The 19,234-nt window shown below is 37.9% G+C and overlaps 1 protein-coding gene and 1 pseudogene across 1 annotated transcript in view; both read left to right on the top strand.

The window, feature by feature from the left end:
• The first annotated feature begins 410 nt into the window (after window positions 1–410).
• Window positions 411–7,578, top strand: LOC114632944 (annotated as a pseudogene).
• A 2,997-nt stretch (window positions 7,579–10,575) lies between these two features.
• Window positions 10,576–19,234, top strand: part of Scaper (S-phase cyclin A associated protein in the ER) — a 308,858-nt gene continuing 300,199 nt past the window's right edge. The window contains exons 1-4 of the mRNA XM_028781560.1: window positions 10,576–10,593; window positions 12,580–12,643; window positions 16,047–16,164; window positions 17,546–17,616. Of these exons, the coding sequence (XP_028637393.1) occupies window positions 12,638–12,643; window positions 16,047–16,164; window positions 17,546–17,616 (195 nt within the window). The 5' untranslated portion in view covers window positions 10,576–10,593; window positions 12,580–12,637. The remainder of the gene's footprint in view (window positions 10,594–12,579; window positions 12,644–16,046; window positions 16,165–17,545; window positions 17,617–19,234) is intronic.

A 19,234-nucleotide genomic window follows, 5' to 3' on the forward strand; every position in this document is an offset into this window, starting at 1 on the left:
TTAGACAGTGAGATAGGATTTGTGGTTCAGTGCTGGAGCTGCCCTTAAAAAATGTCTGTCTCTTACATATTAAGTAAGTATAGGAGGAGACAGGTGGCCCTCAGCTGCCATTTCCCAGGAGCTGGCCACTTTGTTTTCATGAGACTAGGTTTTTACTGGGACCTGGGCCTTGCTTACTTGGTTAGACAGACTGGCTATTTAGCAAGTCTCAGCAGTCCTCCGTTTCTGCTCCTCTGGTCCTGGGATCACAACTGTAGTAACTGAGAGTTGAAATCAGATGCTCATGCTTGTGTGACAAGCACCTTACTGGCTGAGATATCTTCCCAGCTCCCGTTTCTCTTGTTTTGAGTCAGGTCTTTGTAGCTCAGAGGGATCTTAATTTAAATAGTAGGTTCGTATATTTTGAAGGCATGCAGAAGTGGAGAATGAACTGCTATATATCAGTCTATTTGAGCAGTCTACATATGACTGATATTTTCCTGTAATAGCTACTCACCTCCACATTGTATTTGTAAAACTTTTGGTATATTGACCTGCTTCTAAATACAGTGTAGCAAGCAAGAGATAGTGTTGCTATTTTCACTGGGTCATGCTATATTGGCAGGGGGGAAAATACTTTTTGGTTGATATATTCATGGTGGTATATACTAAAGCAATTGAAAAACTCTTTAAGCAATAAGGAATTACAAAGTTTCAGTATCACTCATAAAGACACTCATTTCTGTTCTAATGCACCTAAGTTTGCACTCATCAAAATTGTGAAATATTATTGATAACTTTTGAGTATATCTATAACAAGATTAAGTAGCAAACTCAGGAAAACATTAAGACTTTATAAGAAATACCCACTCATCCCCTTACAACCCCAGTTTTATGCTCTCTTTCTAATATTTTCTTTATTTTTAATTACTCACTGACTCCAGTTTGTGCTGCCTATAACTCGTGGGTGTGAGGTCATCCACTGGAGTGGGATTGAAAACTGACTATCCCTCCCCAGAAGCCATTTAGTGATCACAGCTCCTCAGGAGTGGGAGCTCGTGCCACTTCCCACTCCATGCTAGAATGTTAACTGACTTTGTTGTTCAGATCATATGTAGGCAACCACAGCTGCTGGGATTGCGTGAGTGCAGTGCTCCTGTCATGTCCAGAAGACACTGTATTGTCTCAGTTCTCCCTGACCTCTAACCCAGTTGAATACTAACCTGTGGGTTTGCCTTATGAGAGAGACATAACCCAGTAATAAAATGATCGAATTCACAGTCTATTACATCTTGCTGCTTCTGATTGGCACATTTTAAATAATTGTTTATACCACAGCAGGTACTGGCACTTCACTCTTTTTTGTAAGTAACTAGCATTCCATTGTGTAGGTATCCCGCACTTTATTTACATGTTGGACAATTCTTGGTCATGTGTATGTTTATATGTTTAGTCCTTAGGACATTGCTGCTGTGGACATTCCATATAAAGTTTTGTGCAGTGTTGTGTTTTCATTCTGTGTGAGTGAATATAGAAGTGGAATTATTGGGTTGTGTGGTAACTGTATGTTGAATTCCCTGAGGAACTGCTGAATGTGTGCTGTGGTCGGCCAGCTTTACCACTTTACAGTCCCATGCAGTGTGGGGAAGGTTCCAATTTCTTGTTTCCTTTGACACTCCAGTCCTGTCTTTTTGTCTATAGATACTTGGGTGATGTGAAATGACATGTCATCATGGTTTTGATTTGCTTTCCTAATGGCTAGTGATTTGAACATCTTCTCTTGTGCTTGTTAGTAATTTGAATATCTCTTTTGCAGAAATGAGGACATGACCTACATAGTGCTAGTATTTTAATTAGAAGTGTGTTTCACTCTTTTGCTCTCTTTGAATTACTCTTTAAAATCCATGTCATTAAATGGTTTGCTTTAATCCCAGAGAGCCTTGTGATCTTGAGAAGCTGTCTTGTGAAGCACACACTACCTACTCGTGTTTATCAGTACACACATTACAGTAGTTTTCTTTTGGTGCAAAGAACTATCTTGGATTTTCTTAGAAGAAAGAAAATTAAGAATTTTTCTTTTGAGACTAGGTTTTGCTATGTAGCCCAGGCTGCACCCTTACTTAGAATTCTTCTGCCCCAGCATTGTGACTGATTTCAGTTTGGAGATAGAGACAATAATCTGTTAAGTATGAAATTGAACATTAGTGTTTAAGGCACAGTGGTAAGATTGGAATAAAGTAGAAGCTGGTAAGCTTGAAGAGATTATGATTCCATTTGAGCCATTCTTACTCTGTCTTTTGAAAGTGTATTTAAATTAATAATTATAGGTATTTGGTGTTTGCAATTATAGGGTAGTTATAGTTCAGAAAATCAGGAAACACTTGGTGAACATTCCCTCATAATCTGTGTATTATGTACTTACCATGTTTTGAGTGATGGTTTTCTGTTAGGTTCTTTTTACAAAATTTCATTGCTTTCGAAGATAACCAGATGGAGTGGGTATTATACTCATTATCTAATTGTGAACTAGAAGTTAAAAGCAATTAGATAACTTTCCTAAAAGTTGTATACTTTGTACACAGCAGCCTTGGATTATGTGTGAGTCTGGCTTTAGAGAGCACATTCTTTTCACTATTTCCTGTGGCTGTCAGCCCTGTCTTTCAGTGGGTACCACATTCTTCTCTCTTGCCTTAACAGCTAAGTTCATAGTCAGAGGACTTTGTGTCTGCTTGCAAAGTGTGTGTATACTAAAGCTGTCTTTATTGGGAAGGCTTGTAGAATTCACAGCTTCACAGACTGGTTCTGGATTGACTGAAAGGAGGTATTTCTGCCTAACCAGTGAGCTGTACAGTGCTGTATTCTTTCTTGCAGAGTCTTTTGAATGCCCAGTCTAAGGGACTCCAGTAGGGGAGGGGTCTTCAGGTATTGATACTGACCCTCAGGTCCTTGAAATATGAGGGAATTGGGATAAAGAGGGCAACATTTATTATGTGGCTGGTTTTCTGTAATATTTCAGAAACTGTTAGGGCATCCATGTGTCATCTGGTGGAAATTTTTACTCTAGCACACTATCATTTAACTTTGTAAAGATGTTAGTTTATATTTTGGAATGGAAAAAAGTCCTGAGGGAATAATAACATATCTAATATTATATAACTATGATAATGGAAAATAGCTAAATTGGAAGTTGTTCCCACCATGTATACTCCTTCCTGATGTCTGAGTTTATTTCAGAATACATGTATCTCCATATATAGTTCTCCTGGTAGATTTGGAGTAGAGTTAGCTATTATTTTTTCTAACTATTGTGCCCTTTAAAACTATTGAGGTATAATTCACCTAGGAAAAACCCACTCTCAGTAAATAGTTCCTTAAAGAGAGACAAATTTACTCTAACTGTAAGCCACTACTCCATTTGTAAAACATTTGTTTTTTTCTGTAATTTTTATTTTATGTGTATGGGTGTTTTGCCTGCATATATGTCTGTACACCATGTACATTCATGCAGTGCCTACAGAAATCAGAAGAGGGCACTGGTTCTCTTGGAACTGGAGTTATAAATGGTTCTAAGCCTCTATGTGGTTGCTGGCAATTGAACCTGGGTCCTCTGGACGAGTAAAGAGTGCTCTTAACCATTGAGCCATCTCCCCAGCCCATTTGTTGACTATTTCTATCCTTCAAGAGGTTTGTGTCTCGTTTCAATTCCTCCAACCAGTTCACCTTTTAATTAATTAATTTTTATTAATTATTTAATTTGTTTTCATGTCAAATGATATCCCACTTCCCAGTTACCCCCATCCCATCTGTCCTCTCCCCTTCCCCTTTGCATCTATGAGAGTGCTTCCCCACCCACTCGCCCACTCCCGCCCTACCAGTCTAGCATCCCCCTAAGCTGAGACATCAAACCTCCATAGGACCAAGGGCCTCCCCTCCCATTGATGTCAGATAAGGCCATCCTCTGCTAAGTATGTATCTGGAGCCATGGATCCCTCCATGTGTATTTTATGGTGGGTGGTTTAGTCTCTGGGAGCTCTGTGTCCGGTTAGTTGATATTGTTCTTTCAAAGAGGTTGCAGTCCCCTTCATTTCCGTCAGTCCTTTCCCTACCTCTTCCCTTTTATGGTCCCTGAGCTCATTCCAATGGTTGGCTATGAGTATCTGCATCTGTATTGGTTAGCTGCTGGTAGAGCCTATCAGGAAACAGCCATATCAGATTCCTGTCAGCAAGCACTGCTTGGCATCAGCAATAATGTCCGGGTTTGGTGTCTGCAGATGGATAGATCCCTAGGTGAGGTGGTCTCTGGATGGCCTATTCTTCAGTCTCTGTTCCATTTTTCTTCCCTGTCTTTCCTTTGGACAACAATATTTCTGGGTTTAAAATTTTGAGATGGGTGGGTGGCCCCATCCCTCAACTGGGGGCCTTGCCTGTCTGCTGGAAAAGATCATTACCAACCCTACATTTGATAGAGGGCTAATATCCAAAATATACAAAGAAATCAAGATGTTAGACTCCAGAGAACCAAATAACCCTATTAAAAATGGGGTACAGAGCTAAACAGAAAATTCTCAAGTGAGGAATCTCGAATGGCTGAGAAGCACTTAAAGAAATGTTCAATATCCTTTGTCATTAGGGAAATGAAAATTGACCCTGAGGTTCCACCTCACACTAATCAGAATGGCTACGATCAAAAAATACAGGTGACAGCAGATGCTGGTGAGGATGTGGAGAAAGAGGAACACTGCTCCATTACTGGTGGGACTGCAAGCTGGTAAACCACTTTGCAAATCAAGCTGGCAATTTCTAAGAAGATTGGAAATAGTTCTGCCTAAAGACCCAGCTATACCACTCCTGGGCATATACCCAGAAGATGCTCCAACATATAACAAGGACACATGCTCCACTATGTTCATAGCAGCCTTAGTTATAATAGTCATCTTTTTTTTTTAAAAAAAGAAAAAGCTAAGATTACTTTTGCCTAATATGTACCTTTATATGAATGGAATCATTGACCATCCTCTTGTTTGCCATTCCTTTCTGTGGATGTAATATCTTGTATCCCTCTGTTATGTGTATAAGTAGTTCATTCCTTTCTGTTGGTGAATAGTATTCTGTTACATGGATATACTACAATTTGATTACTATTCTGCTGATGGATATTTGAATTGTTTCCAGTTTGGAGCTATTATATATACAACTGCTTTGAATATTTGTTTATAGACTTTTTTTTTGAAAATACTGTATTTTGGGGGGCATGGGTAGATATATAACCTTCATTTTTATATATAAGAATACTGCTTCAGAAGTTAATGGCTTTTAAAATATCTCTTTAATATCCTTACATGCATGTGTTTTGATAAAATACACTCTTCATTCTCCCCTCTCCAGTTCTTTAGCTGTTCTCCCACTCATCTTTCCCTCCCACCTACATGTTCTCTCTCTTTAAAAACATCCATGGAGTCCATTTAGTGCTGTCTGTATGTACATATGTGTGACTTCATCTGCTGGAGCATGGGTAGCTTATCAGCATCTACATCTCTGAGGAAAACTGACTTTCCCTTCTTTATCAGTCACCATTTGCCAGATAGCTCCTCAGATAGGGGTGGGACTTTATGAGCCCTTCCCACTTTGATGATGCAATTTTGGCTAGCTTGATTTTGTGCATTGATTTGTGGTCCCAGCTTCTGTGAGTTCATGGGTGTGTATGTGTGTGTATGAGTGTGTATGTGTGTGTCTTGCTTACTTAATAGGTGTAAGGCTATAGGTTTCATCCCCATTACACTTCATAATGGTAAAATTACAATTATGAAGTAGCAGTGAAATGATTTTAAGGTGGGGGTCACCACAGTATGAGAGACTGTATTAAAGGGTTGCAGCCTTAGGAGGGTTGACAACCACTGGACTAGAGGAAACTCAGTTGAGAAAATACCTTCATCAGATTGCCTATAGGCAAGTCTGTGGGTGTATTTTCTTTCTTTCTTTCTTTCTTTCTTTCTTTCTTTCTTTCTTTCTTTCTCTCTCTCTCTCTCTCTCTCTCTCTCTCTCTCTCTCTCCCTCCTTCCCTCCCTTCCTCCCTCCCTCCCTCCCTCCCTCCCTCCCTCCCTCTCTATCTAGCTATCATCTATCTAACATTATTCAGTTTACATCGATTGCAGCCCTCTCCCTCCTCCTCCCAGTCCCACTGTCACAGCCCTCCTCCTCCCATACTTCCCGTGGATACCAACCTCCCCTGGCACATCAAGTAGCAACAGGACTAGAGGCATCATCTCCCACTGAGGTCAGACAAGGTAGCTCAGCTAGGGGAAAGGGATCCAAAGGCAGTTCACAGTCGGAGACAACCCCTACACCAATTGTTAGGCAATGTACATGAGGTATTTTCTGGATTGAAGGTTGATGAGAGAGGGTCCAGCCCACTGGGAGGTGGTACACCCCCTGAGCAGGTGGTCCTAGGTGGTATAAGAAACAAGCTGAGCAAGCCATGGGAAGCCAGTAAGCAATGCTCTTCCATGGTTTCTGCTTCAGTTCTTGTTTCCAGTTTCCTGCCAGGTTTCTTAGTCAAATCAGACATTTTTTCTTTCTTTCTTTGAAACACTTAATTTTTAAATTAATTGATCTCTCTGGTTTTCTCGACTTGTTAAAAATTAAGTTCTATTTTGATTTTTAGTTTCCTCTTTGATGTTTTTGAGTTTTGATCATTCTCTAGACTTTTGGGTTGTATAGTTAGGTTTCTTCTTCCTCTACCTCTTCTTCCTCTACCTCTTCTTCCTCTTCCTCTTCTTCCTCTTCTTCCCTTCCCCTTCTCTTTCTTTTTAAATTAGCCATTTATTGTTTTATAATTTCCTTTTAGAAATGCTTTTGCCATGTTCATATGCGTTTACTGTTCTAGAGCTGGAGGGATTTGGGAGACTGCAGCTGACAAGTGAGGGGGACTAAAGCCTTATACAATAGGCAGCTTTTTTCAGAGCATCAGACAGTTATTCTCTGGGTTAAGAGGAGTCACGTGTGTACACATGAGTAAAGTGTACAACCACAGGGCAACCTGCATGTGGTGGGCAAGTCACACAAGGCACAAACATGTTTTTCCATAGAGGCATATAACAAAAACAATAGCCAATTGTAGTGAGTAATCTTAAGTAAACTCACTCCTATCTGCTACACCCGAAAGAGGCACAAAAGCAAGTTCTAAGAGAGGCTAACGAACCACATTGAGATCCAAGACCTGGATCCCCAAGTCTTCAAGGAGATGATGGGCTTCATTTACACAGGGAAGGTACCACTCTTCCACAGCTACTGCCTGGCCACTGATGTGCTGGCAGCTGCTGACAAGTATGGCCTGGAGACTTGATGGCCATGTGTGAGGATTCCTTCTGCAGGAACCTCTCTGTGGAGAATGTTACACACACTCTCTTCCTGGCTGACCTCCACAGCAGAAAGCTCCTGAAGACTCAGGCCCTGGATTTCATTACACTTTATCCTTTTGAGGTTTCTGAGACCTCAGGGTGGAAGTCAATGGTGTAATCACATCCCTACTTGGTGGCTGAAGCACTCCACTCCCTGAATTCACACAGTGTCCTTTCTTGGAGCCATCACTCAAACACCTAAAAGGATCTTAGAAGCTGGTCAGCTATGACCTACACCTGTCTTCCAACAGCAGCATCCAGTGTTGTTATCAATGACTTCTTGTTAGACTACTTTATTGCTGGAGAATTTGCAGTGAATTTGGGGAAAGGCAGTATGATGGCTCAGATTTAAAACAGCTGTAATATTTTAAAATGATGGGTGGGGGAAGAGCAGCAGTGGAGTCTGGGACATTCTACCTGACATCTACCCTGTCGATGTTCTAGTTTGGTTTTCTTCTGATGACTTGGAAACTGGGATTCAATGTAGGTGCTGGCCCTAAGCACAGCCCAGTGGAGTTTCTTCAGAGAAACAAGTCTGCATTGGACCAAGCAAAACAGATGACCGGAGCCAGAGGAAAGGAGAAATCATGAATGTTAACTCGTCGGAGAAGGAAAAGACAATGAAGGATTTTTTTTTTTTTAAGATTCAGTTTGTGGGAACTAAGCTGCAGAAGCAGTTACTTCTCTCTCCGAGAACTTTGGTTAGGTTCTCAGCACACACAGTAGAGTTTCATCCACCTGTTTTTGGTGATTGAGATGATCTGAGGCCCTCCTGTGGTGTCCATTGCTACAAACAGCTCTGTAGACAAAACCTTAACCAAATAATAAAATACAATATGAATAAAACTTTTGAAATAAAGAAAGAATGATCTTGTGTTTTTGCAGAAACTGGGTCACAAGACTCCTGTCTTCTGCAGTTTTCTCACAAGAACTCAGAATTCTCAGATGACTCCATCCTTGGACTGTTTTCGTATACATATGCCTTGCTATTTATATTTCCACTTTACTTTATCCCATGATATTTTATTATCTCCCCTTTGACTTCTTTAGCCTATATGTTATTGGGGGATATGTTGTTGGGGAATATGTTGCTGAGTTTTCACATAGTTTTGAATTTAAAATTTTCTCATCATTAATTTTTATAATAGTTTCATACCATCTGTGGTCAGAAAGAAATTACTACTTAAAACCTTGAATTTATTAACACTTGTTTTGTGGCTTAATATATAATCTGTCCTAGAAAATGTTCATTTGTGATTCAAAATTGTGTGTACTCTGGTGTTGAATATACTATTCTAAGTACGTTGGGTAGCTTCATTTGATCTGTAGTATTTCCCTTAATGGTGGTGGTATGCCCAGATGATCTATCCTTTCTTTAAAGTGGGATATTGGGCTGGTGGGAGTGTTCAGTAGATAAGGTGTTGATTCCTAATACCCTCATGGTGGAAGGAGAGAATTGCTGTGGCATGCATGCATGTCTCAAGTAAATAAGGAAATGTAATGACTTTGAATGTGGAATATTGAAGTCCCTAGTATTAATTCACTGTAATTTTGCCTTCAATTGTGTTAACATTTGCCCTGTTTTTTTCATTACTCTGAAGTTTGGGTTATATTTATAATCGTTGTATTTTCTTGATGAAGTGACTGTTTTATTAGCATATCATGACTTTTTGTGGCAGTTTTTGACTTAAAATATGCTTTGTCTGGTAATATCTCTGCTTTCTTTAGTATGTTGTTTACATGGAATATTTTTTTCAGACCTTCCATTATCAGCCTATTTTCTTCTCAAGAGCTAAAGTTTAAGAGAGAATGTTGTTTGTTCATGATTCTTATGTTTAAATTGATTTATCTATTCTTAAGTTTTGATTGGGGAATATAATCCATTTACAGTTAATGATAGAAAGGCCCTTACTACTATAATTATATTCCGGTTTGTAGTCTTTTCCCTTTCAGATTCTCTTTTGATATTTTCCTTTGTGATTTTTTTAAAGTAATGATATATTTTAATTGTATTTTTGTTTTCATTGTGTATCTACTATAGGTTTTTCTGTTACTATAGACTACACAAAACATCTTGTAGTTATAGTGTGTTCTTAACATTTTAGTGTTGTTACAAATTTGACTTCAATTTGCTTGTGAGCCTAATTTCAGCACTCAGGAAGCAAAAGCAGGAGGATTACATATAGGAGGCTAGGTTTGGTAAAAGAGGAAGACCTTTCAAGAAAGCAAAAAACATCCAGGCGTGGGGTAGCATGCTTTTAATCCCATCAGTTGAGAGACAGAGTTGAGAGAATCTCTGTAGGTTTTAGGTCAGCTTGGCCTAGAGAGACTCTGTCTCAACCTTCCCCTGCCCCCCAAAACTTACAAACAAACAACAGAAAGGAAAATAAAAAAGAAATAACCCACCAGGCAAAAACAATAAACACAAAAATAAAATTGCGTTAGCACTTATGTTAACGATGTCACAGATTACATCTTCCATATATTGTGTACCTCTCGATACATTGTTAGAGTTGATTTTTTTTTTATTTAGTTTTTTGTGACAAAGTTCACTCTATTGTCAAGATTGATACTGAACTCTTGGCCTCAGGTGATCCTTTTTCAGTCTCCCGAGGATCTGGAATTACATGTGCCACTCACTCAGCTTCAGTTATTTTTAATGTTTGTTTGAATTTTATCTTTCCTGTTAGAGTTAAAAATTATTGTATACCATCACTATAGTTGTTTTATTTTTCAAGTGGTTATCACCCTTTTCATTTCTCATAGGCTAATCTGGTGGTGATGAACTTCCACAGTCCTTGTTTATCTGGGAGGATTGCAATTTTAAATAGGGCTCATTGGAAAAGTCACAGTTGGCACAGACAGAGAGAGGCCCAGGTTTACCTCTGAGGCTCATGTCCTAAGAAACAAAAAGAGGCCAGTGTGGCTGGGATGGAATGGATACTGGGAAGGAGCTGTAAAGAATGGGAGAAAACTAGAATGGGCTAGGTGACTGTGAAGACTGTGTTTCACTGAGTGAGATGGAGTGGAGTTGCAGGTTTGTGAACGTGGTCAATGCACTAAAAAAGTAGAGCAATTTCCCCATGCCTAAACCATGTACCATGTCATACCCGTACTTAAAACTCATGGATAATGTTTTCACAGAGCCGTGTTTCTATACCACCTTCAATTTTGGGACATTTTGACCACCCTGAAAGATAACCTGTTCTCATTTAAGGTAACTTCCATTTTCTCTCTATCTTCTGCCTTTTAACTAGATGGATTTAATAATTCTGGGAAATTCATATAAATGAAATCTTATAATATGTGATCTTATAATTTTTTTTACAATGTATAATATTTTCAGAGTTCATCTGTATTGAAACATGGAAACCTAATTACGGCCAAAAAATTATTATATTGTTTGGTTATATCACATTGTGTTTAATATTTAGCTGATAGGCATGTATATCATTTTGATTATTGGTTCATAATGCCATTATGAGCATTTATGTTTAAGTTGTGTGTGTGCGTGCATGCATGCGTGCGTGTGTGTGTGTGTGTGTGTGTGTGTGTATGTGTGTGTAAGAGAGGGGCATGGAGAGCACATATGTTTGCATTTGAGGTGTTGCTTTAAAACTATATTTGTTGGGGGCTGGAGAGATGGCTCAGCGGTTAAGAGCACTGACTGCTCTTCCAGAGGTCCTGAGTTCAAATCCCAGCAACCACATGGTGGCTCACAACCATCCATAATGAGATTCGATGCCCTCTTCTGGTGTGTCTGAAGACAGCTACAATGTACTCATAAATAAAATAAATAAAAAAAAACAAAAAAAACAAAAAACAAACAAACAAACAAACAAACAAAAAAAACTATATTTGTTATAGTACAGGTACCTGAGTCCAGGATTTCAAGCACACCAGGCAAGTACTCTCCTCCCCCAGCCTGGAAGTGTATTTGAAAGGAGCACATTCATTTGACTGAGGCTAAATGACCTAGGTTCTTAGAATGTTTGGTTTTGTTACTACTTTCTTTTTTTTAGTGGTACTTGTTACAATGTTAGGTACACACATACACATGGGCACACACACACACACACACACACACACACACACAGTCTTGTTTCTCTGTTGTACTTTTTTTTAGTGAAAATTTGACTGCATTAGATAGACTTCTTGAAAGGTAAGGTCTGTTCTGTGTGGATACCTACGTAAAAAGTGATTAAAATATCCAGATAAAAGTTCAATTTATGGAAGTTATTTTGTGAATATTTATTTTCACTTTATGTTAGTGAGTTTGACTACATGTTTGTATATGTACCATGAGTGTGCCTGGTGTCCACAGAAGTCAGAAGAGAGAGTTAGAGTTACTGGATCTGAAATTATGAATGGACCTAAACCTGTGTCCTCTGGAAAACCTACAAGTTCTCATAACAATTGAACTCTCTCTCCAGCCCCCATTTAATGGAAATTCCTAAGGAGAGGCCACAGATTATTTTCCTTATTAAGTTGAGTGAACGTTATTTAAAAATGAAGTTGAATAAAGAAGGCAAGAATGAATTTCTTACAATGGGGATAAATATTCATGGCCTCTTTCTTTCAGTTAAATATTACGAATTGAAATATTATAACATGTGGTGCTAGAGAACAGCTCAGCACTTAAGAGTATCTGTTGCTCCAGCTTTGGTTCCTAGTAGCTACAAGGTGGCTTATAGCCCCCTGTAGTTCTAGTTTCTGGGGAGTATGAAGCCTTCTTCTGGCCTTTACAGCACATATGCTTTACACATATTATGTATACATCAGGCACACTCTTGTGCACATTAAATATAAATAAACTTTCAACCAAGCATATAAAATACATATGTGTGTTTTGTGGTTAGGATTATAATAAAAAGAAGCCTGATGCCTCTAGATTAGGATATACTATGCTTTGTCCTGAAATTAGCCTTGTTACTTTCCCATTTTGGTTTTATATTTTGGAGTATTAAGGTACATTCAGTGTGGAGTATTTAAAGCCTGTTGTATCCTATGTATCTTAGCAGACAGTAAAATGTGGTTTTATTCATTTTTTATAATTAATGTAACAAGGAACTTGGAAGATGAGAAATTTTTACCTTTTAATGATTATATATGATTTTATAATAAAGCTATGACTACGGATATATGTATGTATGTATGTATGTATGTATATATGTATGTATATATAAAATTGTTTTAATTGTAGGAATTATAACCCATGGGATTATGTGGTAAATGATCTTGTCACGGAAGAGAATTAGGGAATGATGGTAAGTACATCGATTTTTATCATATTTATTTGTTTGTTTGTTTATCTGTGTCCACATGTGCCATAGTGTGTTTGTGGGGAGATCAGAGAACAGTTTACAGGAGTTGATTCTCTCATCACATGGGTCCAGGCGATTGAATGGGTCATTGGGCTTGGCAGCAAGTGCTTTTATTCATTTAGCTGTCTTACTAGCCACTATGATGGAGCTGCTTTAAAAACCAACTTTAGGTTTTCTCTTGCTTGTTGTTTGCTTCTCATTTTCTACTCCTGCCACCTGTCGCCTCAGTCTTACTGCTGTTGCAGGCACTGCTGCTGCCTTGGTCTTGTCTGACACCTGGGGGATGTGGGGTAGGAAAACAGATGAAAGCCATCTTTCCTGGCTGGTTTAATCCAGGATGGCCATTAATGTTGGGGTCCTAAGAATGGAAGCAAACAGGTTCTCATTCCTTACACTTTTACAACCCAGTATTTTCAGACACTTCTATATATGCCTTAAACTTCTCAAACAGAGTGCTTAGGAAGAGGGATGCAGTCTTGCCTAAGTCCCTCCTTTGGAAGATTTAAAGACAGGAGTAAGTCTCATAAGTATGTAGACTGTGGTCCGTGTTTGAGTATTTCTTAGAGTGCATCAGGCAGGATTTGAATATAACTTAATGCTGATGTTTATTGCTTTTATTTGAAACATTAACTATTAGAACAAGCCTGTGTAAAATCTCCATGTAGCACTAGGTGGCACACTTTAACTTTGAGTAAAACTTTTGTTGGGCTCTGAGCCTGAGTAAGAAGAATGCTGTTGAAATAGACAGCTGTAAAGTAATGATGTCTGAGATCCACTGACTGCATTTCAAACCTCGGTGCTTATAGTAAGATGATTAAAATAATTATGTTACTGATATGTTTATAAGGATTAAGTTGTTACAAATGATCAGATTTTGAGTTCTGATTGGAAGGAGCCCATTCAGCATGTTAAGAAAACATCTGTAATATAAACTGAAAAGTGTTCCAGGCAAATACAAGATGAATAGTAATATTTTTACATGTTAAATATTAGAATAAAGAGTAAAACTAAGGTTTGAAGTTAGTGGCTTTTCCTCTGATTATGTCTTTCTGTATTAAGTGTAAGAAAACTAAGTTGATTATCCTGATCTTCACAGGAGAAAGGAGCATTCAGTCTGAAGTTTCACGTTTAGTATTACTGCAGTCTTGGACTGTGAGGTCATCTGCTTTGGTTCTTGGAAGCTTGTTACTTTATGAAGACTCAAGTTAGAATACGATGTAGGAATAGTGAACTTTGTGCCCTGATGTCTATACCTGTGAGATTTCCTACAGGAGGATAAGAGAATTATCTGAAAGAGCTGAAAGTAAAGCATCTATTTGAACTTGTCCATTTGGCCCAGAGTTATTAGTGCTACTTTCGTTTAAAATGATGTTTAGGTCATCTAAGTGATACTGTTTTTACAGTGTTCCATCATTGGGAAACCTGAGAGTAAGGGAAGAAGAGATTTGAGAACTTTGCAAATCTAGAGAGCATACTATAACAAATTCAGTGAAACTTTAATTAGTTAGGTAGATACCTCTGGGATTTTCAGGCGAAGGCCAGAAGAGTGAGGGACATAAATAGAGACGTTAAGTAGAAGGTGGAGAGTTCTGGGGGAGGGCATGGGTTAGTAGATGAGCAGAGTATGCAGTTAGGGAGGATTATTTTTTTCTAGTCGTTTGGATGTTTTAGTAGTAGTTAGTTCATTCTTTTGTGAACTGAAACTATTTTTGTCACTCACTGATTTAGCAAGCATGGTCATTCCCTTTCCCCATGTGACACATTTTCTCTACCAGATTCTTCCCATGAGCATGAAAACATGCTGTCTTAAAAAATCTCATTTCTTTTCTTTAAGGTCAAACTCCACGAAATTTTACCTTTAGTGTGTTATGTCTATTTTCCCATTCGCCATTCACTTTTGGACTTTCTTTTGTGGGATTTTGATTGTTACTCCACCCAGTAGACTTGTTATATGTAATAAGTGGTGCTGGCATAGGTGCAGAGTGGCAGTTCTGCTGCTCGATGTAGCTGTTTGAACCCAAGACTGTAGTAGTTCTGCATGTAATTTAAAGTTTTAATTGTAGGGTTTTTAAACCTGAAAACAGATTTGATATCAGATGAACCACATTCCAGATTTCAGATTGGTTTGTGTGTGCATGTTGTGGAGGCCAGAATTTGACATTGGATGTCTTCTTTTCTTTCTCTACATTGCTATTGTGATGCATGTTTCAAAATATGCATGTTTGTGTATGTGTTGGAGTGTGTGTGTGTGTGTGTGTGTCCGAAGTAGACATTGGTGTCATGCTCTTGTTTTCCACCTTGTGTATGAGATAGTGTTTCTCATTGAACCTGAAGCTTACCTGTTGGCCAGGAGCCCTTGGGATCTACATGTTTCTGCTTCCAGTGCTGGGATTCTGGTGTATTTTGGCATACCTAGGTTTTCTTGTTTTTGTTTTCATTTTGTAACCTGGGTTCTAGTGATCTAAATTGAATTCCTCAGATTTGTAGATTTACCTTACATGTTACTCCATATAGTGAACAAATTTTCTCCATAGGATTCTTTCAGGGAACATAAAAATATGATACGATATTGTCTTAAAAATTTTGCTGCTTTGTCGGGCACTGGTGGCACACGCCTTTAATCCCAGCACCTGGGAGGCAGAGGCAGGAGGATTTCTGAGTTCCAGGCCAGCCTGGTCTACAGAGTGAGTACCAGGAGAGCCAGGGCTATACAGAGAAACCCCATCTAAAAAAACAAAAAAAAAAAAAAAAAGAAAAAGAAATTTGCTGCTTTTTCTTGGTGTCAGTAAGCACTTTATACGTTAAGCTTTTTCTTCTTTTAATTTACATTTACTGTGTATTTGTTTGTGTGTTTTCATGTGCACACATGCATGCAAGTGCCCCAGCATTTGTGTGGATGTCAGATGACAACTATGGAAGTTGGTTCTACTAATTTTCTTTACTATGTATGTAATGGGGATCGTGCTCCCGTCTTGACTTGCCGCCTGGAGTGTTTACCACTGAGCCATCTGCTTGCCCCCACCTTATCTTTTGAAAGAGTTTCTCACTAAACTTGGAACTTCCTCTTTTGACTCAACTGGTTGTCCGGTCTCACACCTTCCTGTACTGGAATTATGGTTGTGTTCCACCTCACTCAGTTTTTACATGGATTTTGGAGAGTTGAACTAATTTTTTCATGTTTGTACAACAAGCACTGTATTCCAGTGAGGTGTCTCCCAAACCCCTAAAATTGTATTTTAATTATTTGCTTTCTGAATAAGTATGAAGAAGAATTAATAAGAAATACATGCTAAATGGTGATTGATACCTAATAGTCTCTTAAATATTCTTATTTTAATGCATCTAGGCTTCCTTCCAGCGCTCCAATAGTCATGACAAAGTGAGGAGAATTGTTGCTGAAGAGGGTCGTACAGCAAGAAACCTGATAGCCTGGAGTGTTCCACTAGAAAACAAAGACGATGAAGGTATGTAGTTTACAAGGTAGCTTTTCCTTCCATGTAAATATGGAAGATTGGAGGCAAGAGGATTAGCCTTAGGAGTTCAAGACTAGCTTTGGTAGTAGAGCAAGATCCTGTCTAAACAAAATGAAACAAAGCAAAATGTATAACACATATTTAGTTTGAGAGAGTGAGTTGATTTAAACTGGATGTTCACAGTGAGAATTCTTCAGCAGATTGGCATATTAAATAAAATTGATTTTGTACAAAAATTGTTTAAAAAGTATTATTGTTCATTTGCTGTTTTTAAAAAAAGTTTAATGTATTTTAATAGCAAAGGAACAGCACAGAAGACAGACAAAATTAAAAACATGTCCTTGCATGTAGGATAGCTCAGTTAGAAAAGGATAGTGACGGACGGAATCTACAGTATGATGAAAATGCTACAAACAGCATTTAGTTGCCGTCAATAAGAAATTTACTTATTTAAAAAAAAATCCAAATGCTGGCATTGTCCAGAAAATTTTAACAGGCTTATTTATAATTGTTATAATGTTGAACTGTTGAAATGTGTTCACTGAAACATTTTGCTTGTATTAATGCTTTACATCTTGAATTTATATTAAAAATTCACACACAAATGAACGTGGAGAAACTGCCAATACCTGAATCTGTCCCGTGTGTTTCCACTCGCAATCATATACTTAGGTACCTTTGACCCCATGGAAAAAATACCTCACATTCACAACTACTGATACAGAAAGAAGAGGGAAAATTTTTTTTCTTTGAGAATGAAATGTTTCACCACATAGCATATGCGGCATGCTAGCTGGATATCTTTTGGCATACTTGTTACACGTTTGGCATAGATAGCACCCAGGTTGGTGTCTTCAAAAAGGCCAACCAGATAGGCCTCACTTGCCTCCTGCAAAGCACCAATAGCTGCACTCTGGAAGCGCAGATCTGTTTTGAAGTCCTGAGCAATTTCTCTCACCAGACACTGAAAGGGGAGTGAAAAGTTCAGTGGACTTCTGATAGTGCCTGATTTCCCCAGTCCCAGGCCTATAACAATGAGGTTTCTTCACCCCTCCAGTAGAGGGTTATAAAGAAAATTATATATGAGGCTGAAGATTCCTCTCCGGGAAATCTTTAGAATAAATCATTCTCTGGTGTTTGAAAATGTAGATTTAAAAAACAAAATGAGATTTGAAAAAATGTTCATCATTAGTTCATATTCATTGACAATGAATGAAATCATACTGTTCTGTAGTTTTCAGATAGAAATTATGTACTAGGGATGCTTGAATACTTTGTGTTGTTTTGTTGTATCTTATACATCATCCAAAGTTTAGCTACGTGTTATTTCTTTTGATTTATGTGTCTATTTATTTTTTTTAATGTCTTGAAGGAAAACCTAAATGTCAAACTGGTGGAAAGTCTAAGAGGACAATTCAAGGCACTCATAAAACTACTAAACAGGTACAGCATATATAATTTTTTACTAATTTGTTTAATTCATTTCCTGAAAATAATATCCATTTTACAAATTTAAATTTCAGGATTTGAATATTGTATATCTTACTTCTATAAAAGTTTAATGTAGCATTTTTAAATTTAAAAGTGTGGATTCTATATTCACTCTATGGCTAGTCCTAATTAATTAACATATACTAAAAATCAATATATCGGTCTTTCTAAGATGCCTAATCTTAAAAGGAATAAGGTGAATAGTGGTAGAGAAAGACACCTGTGCTCCTCCTTTGGCCTCCACATAGGAGCAAACACCCGGATATGTGTGTGTAACCTCCAACAGTGTCAACAACAAGAAATGATGTTACTCTATGAAGAGAAACAGAAGCTCAGAGAGGCTGTATAACATTCCAGTAAACAACAGCCAGACAGTATTTCAACCCATAGTGCCACTTTTCAGTTTATAGCCTCAGCTTCTCTGCATCCATTTCATGTTTAAGGATTTATGATATTCTTTCCTTAAGTAATGATGCTTTTAGTTTGTTGAAGTCACAATTTAGTAAGTCTAAAAGTTTCCAAATAGATTCACTAAAGCTGTATAGAATCCATCACTGCATCTTATTTTAAAAATGATCAGGATAATTATATTATACTTAGCTTTTTTATAGTATTTTCTTTTTATACTTGTGATTTTAACTTGATATTATTAGATATGTTTATATAAACCAAAAAAAATAATATAAGAAAACTAGAGTTTAACCATGCTATCATTGTGAGTTCACAGAACGGCCATCTTACAGAAGCATCAATGACCATTTGTTTTATATATGAATAAAGAGTATTTTAAAAATAAGTCAATGTTTACAGATAGAAAGGAAACAAAAATTTCTATTTAGAAGTAAGTGGAATTGAGGACACAAACTAACTAGTCAAAGCATCTAGCAGGTGAGTTCCCATGAGGTAAAGAGGCTGGATGCCATTTGTGGTGAAAATCACATTCACGGTCTGATTTGAAAACTTAGGCTTGAACTCCAGGGCTGTGCATGATTAGACAGAAAAAGACACACCCTATCATAGTCAGATAAGATCCCCAGTTAGTACCTGGTATTGGTACAGAGACAGGCAGGAAGATCAATGGAATAGAATTGAAGACCCAGAAATGAACCCACACTCCTATGGTCACTTGATCTTTGACAAAGGAGCTAAAACTGTCCAGTGGAAAAAGGACAGCATTTTCAACAAATGGTGCTGGTTCAACTGGAGGACAACATGTAGAAGAATGAAAATTGATCCATTCTTATCTCCTTGTACAAAGCTCAAGTCTAAGTGGATAAAGGACCCCCACATAAAACCAGATACACTGAAACTAATAGAAGAGAAGGTGGGGAAGAGCCTCAAATACTTGGGCACAGGGGAAAAGTTCCTGAACAGAACTCCAATGGCATATGCTCTAAGATCGAGAATTGACAAATGGAACTTCATAAAACTGCAAAGTTTCTGTAAGGCAAAGGACACTGTCAATAGGACAAAACGACAACCAACAAATTGGGAAAAGATCTTTACCAATCCTTCATCTGATGGAGGGCTAATATCCAATATATACAAAGAACTCAAGAAATTAGACTCC

Source organism: Grammomys surdaster, unplaced genomic scaffold (assembly GCF_004785775.1).
Source record: "Grammomys surdaster isolate TR1022 unplaced genomic scaffold, NIH_TR_1.0 472, whole genome shotgun sequence".
Taxonomy (NCBI): Eukaryota; Metazoa; Chordata; class Mammalia; order Rodentia; family Muridae; genus Grammomys; species Grammomys surdaster.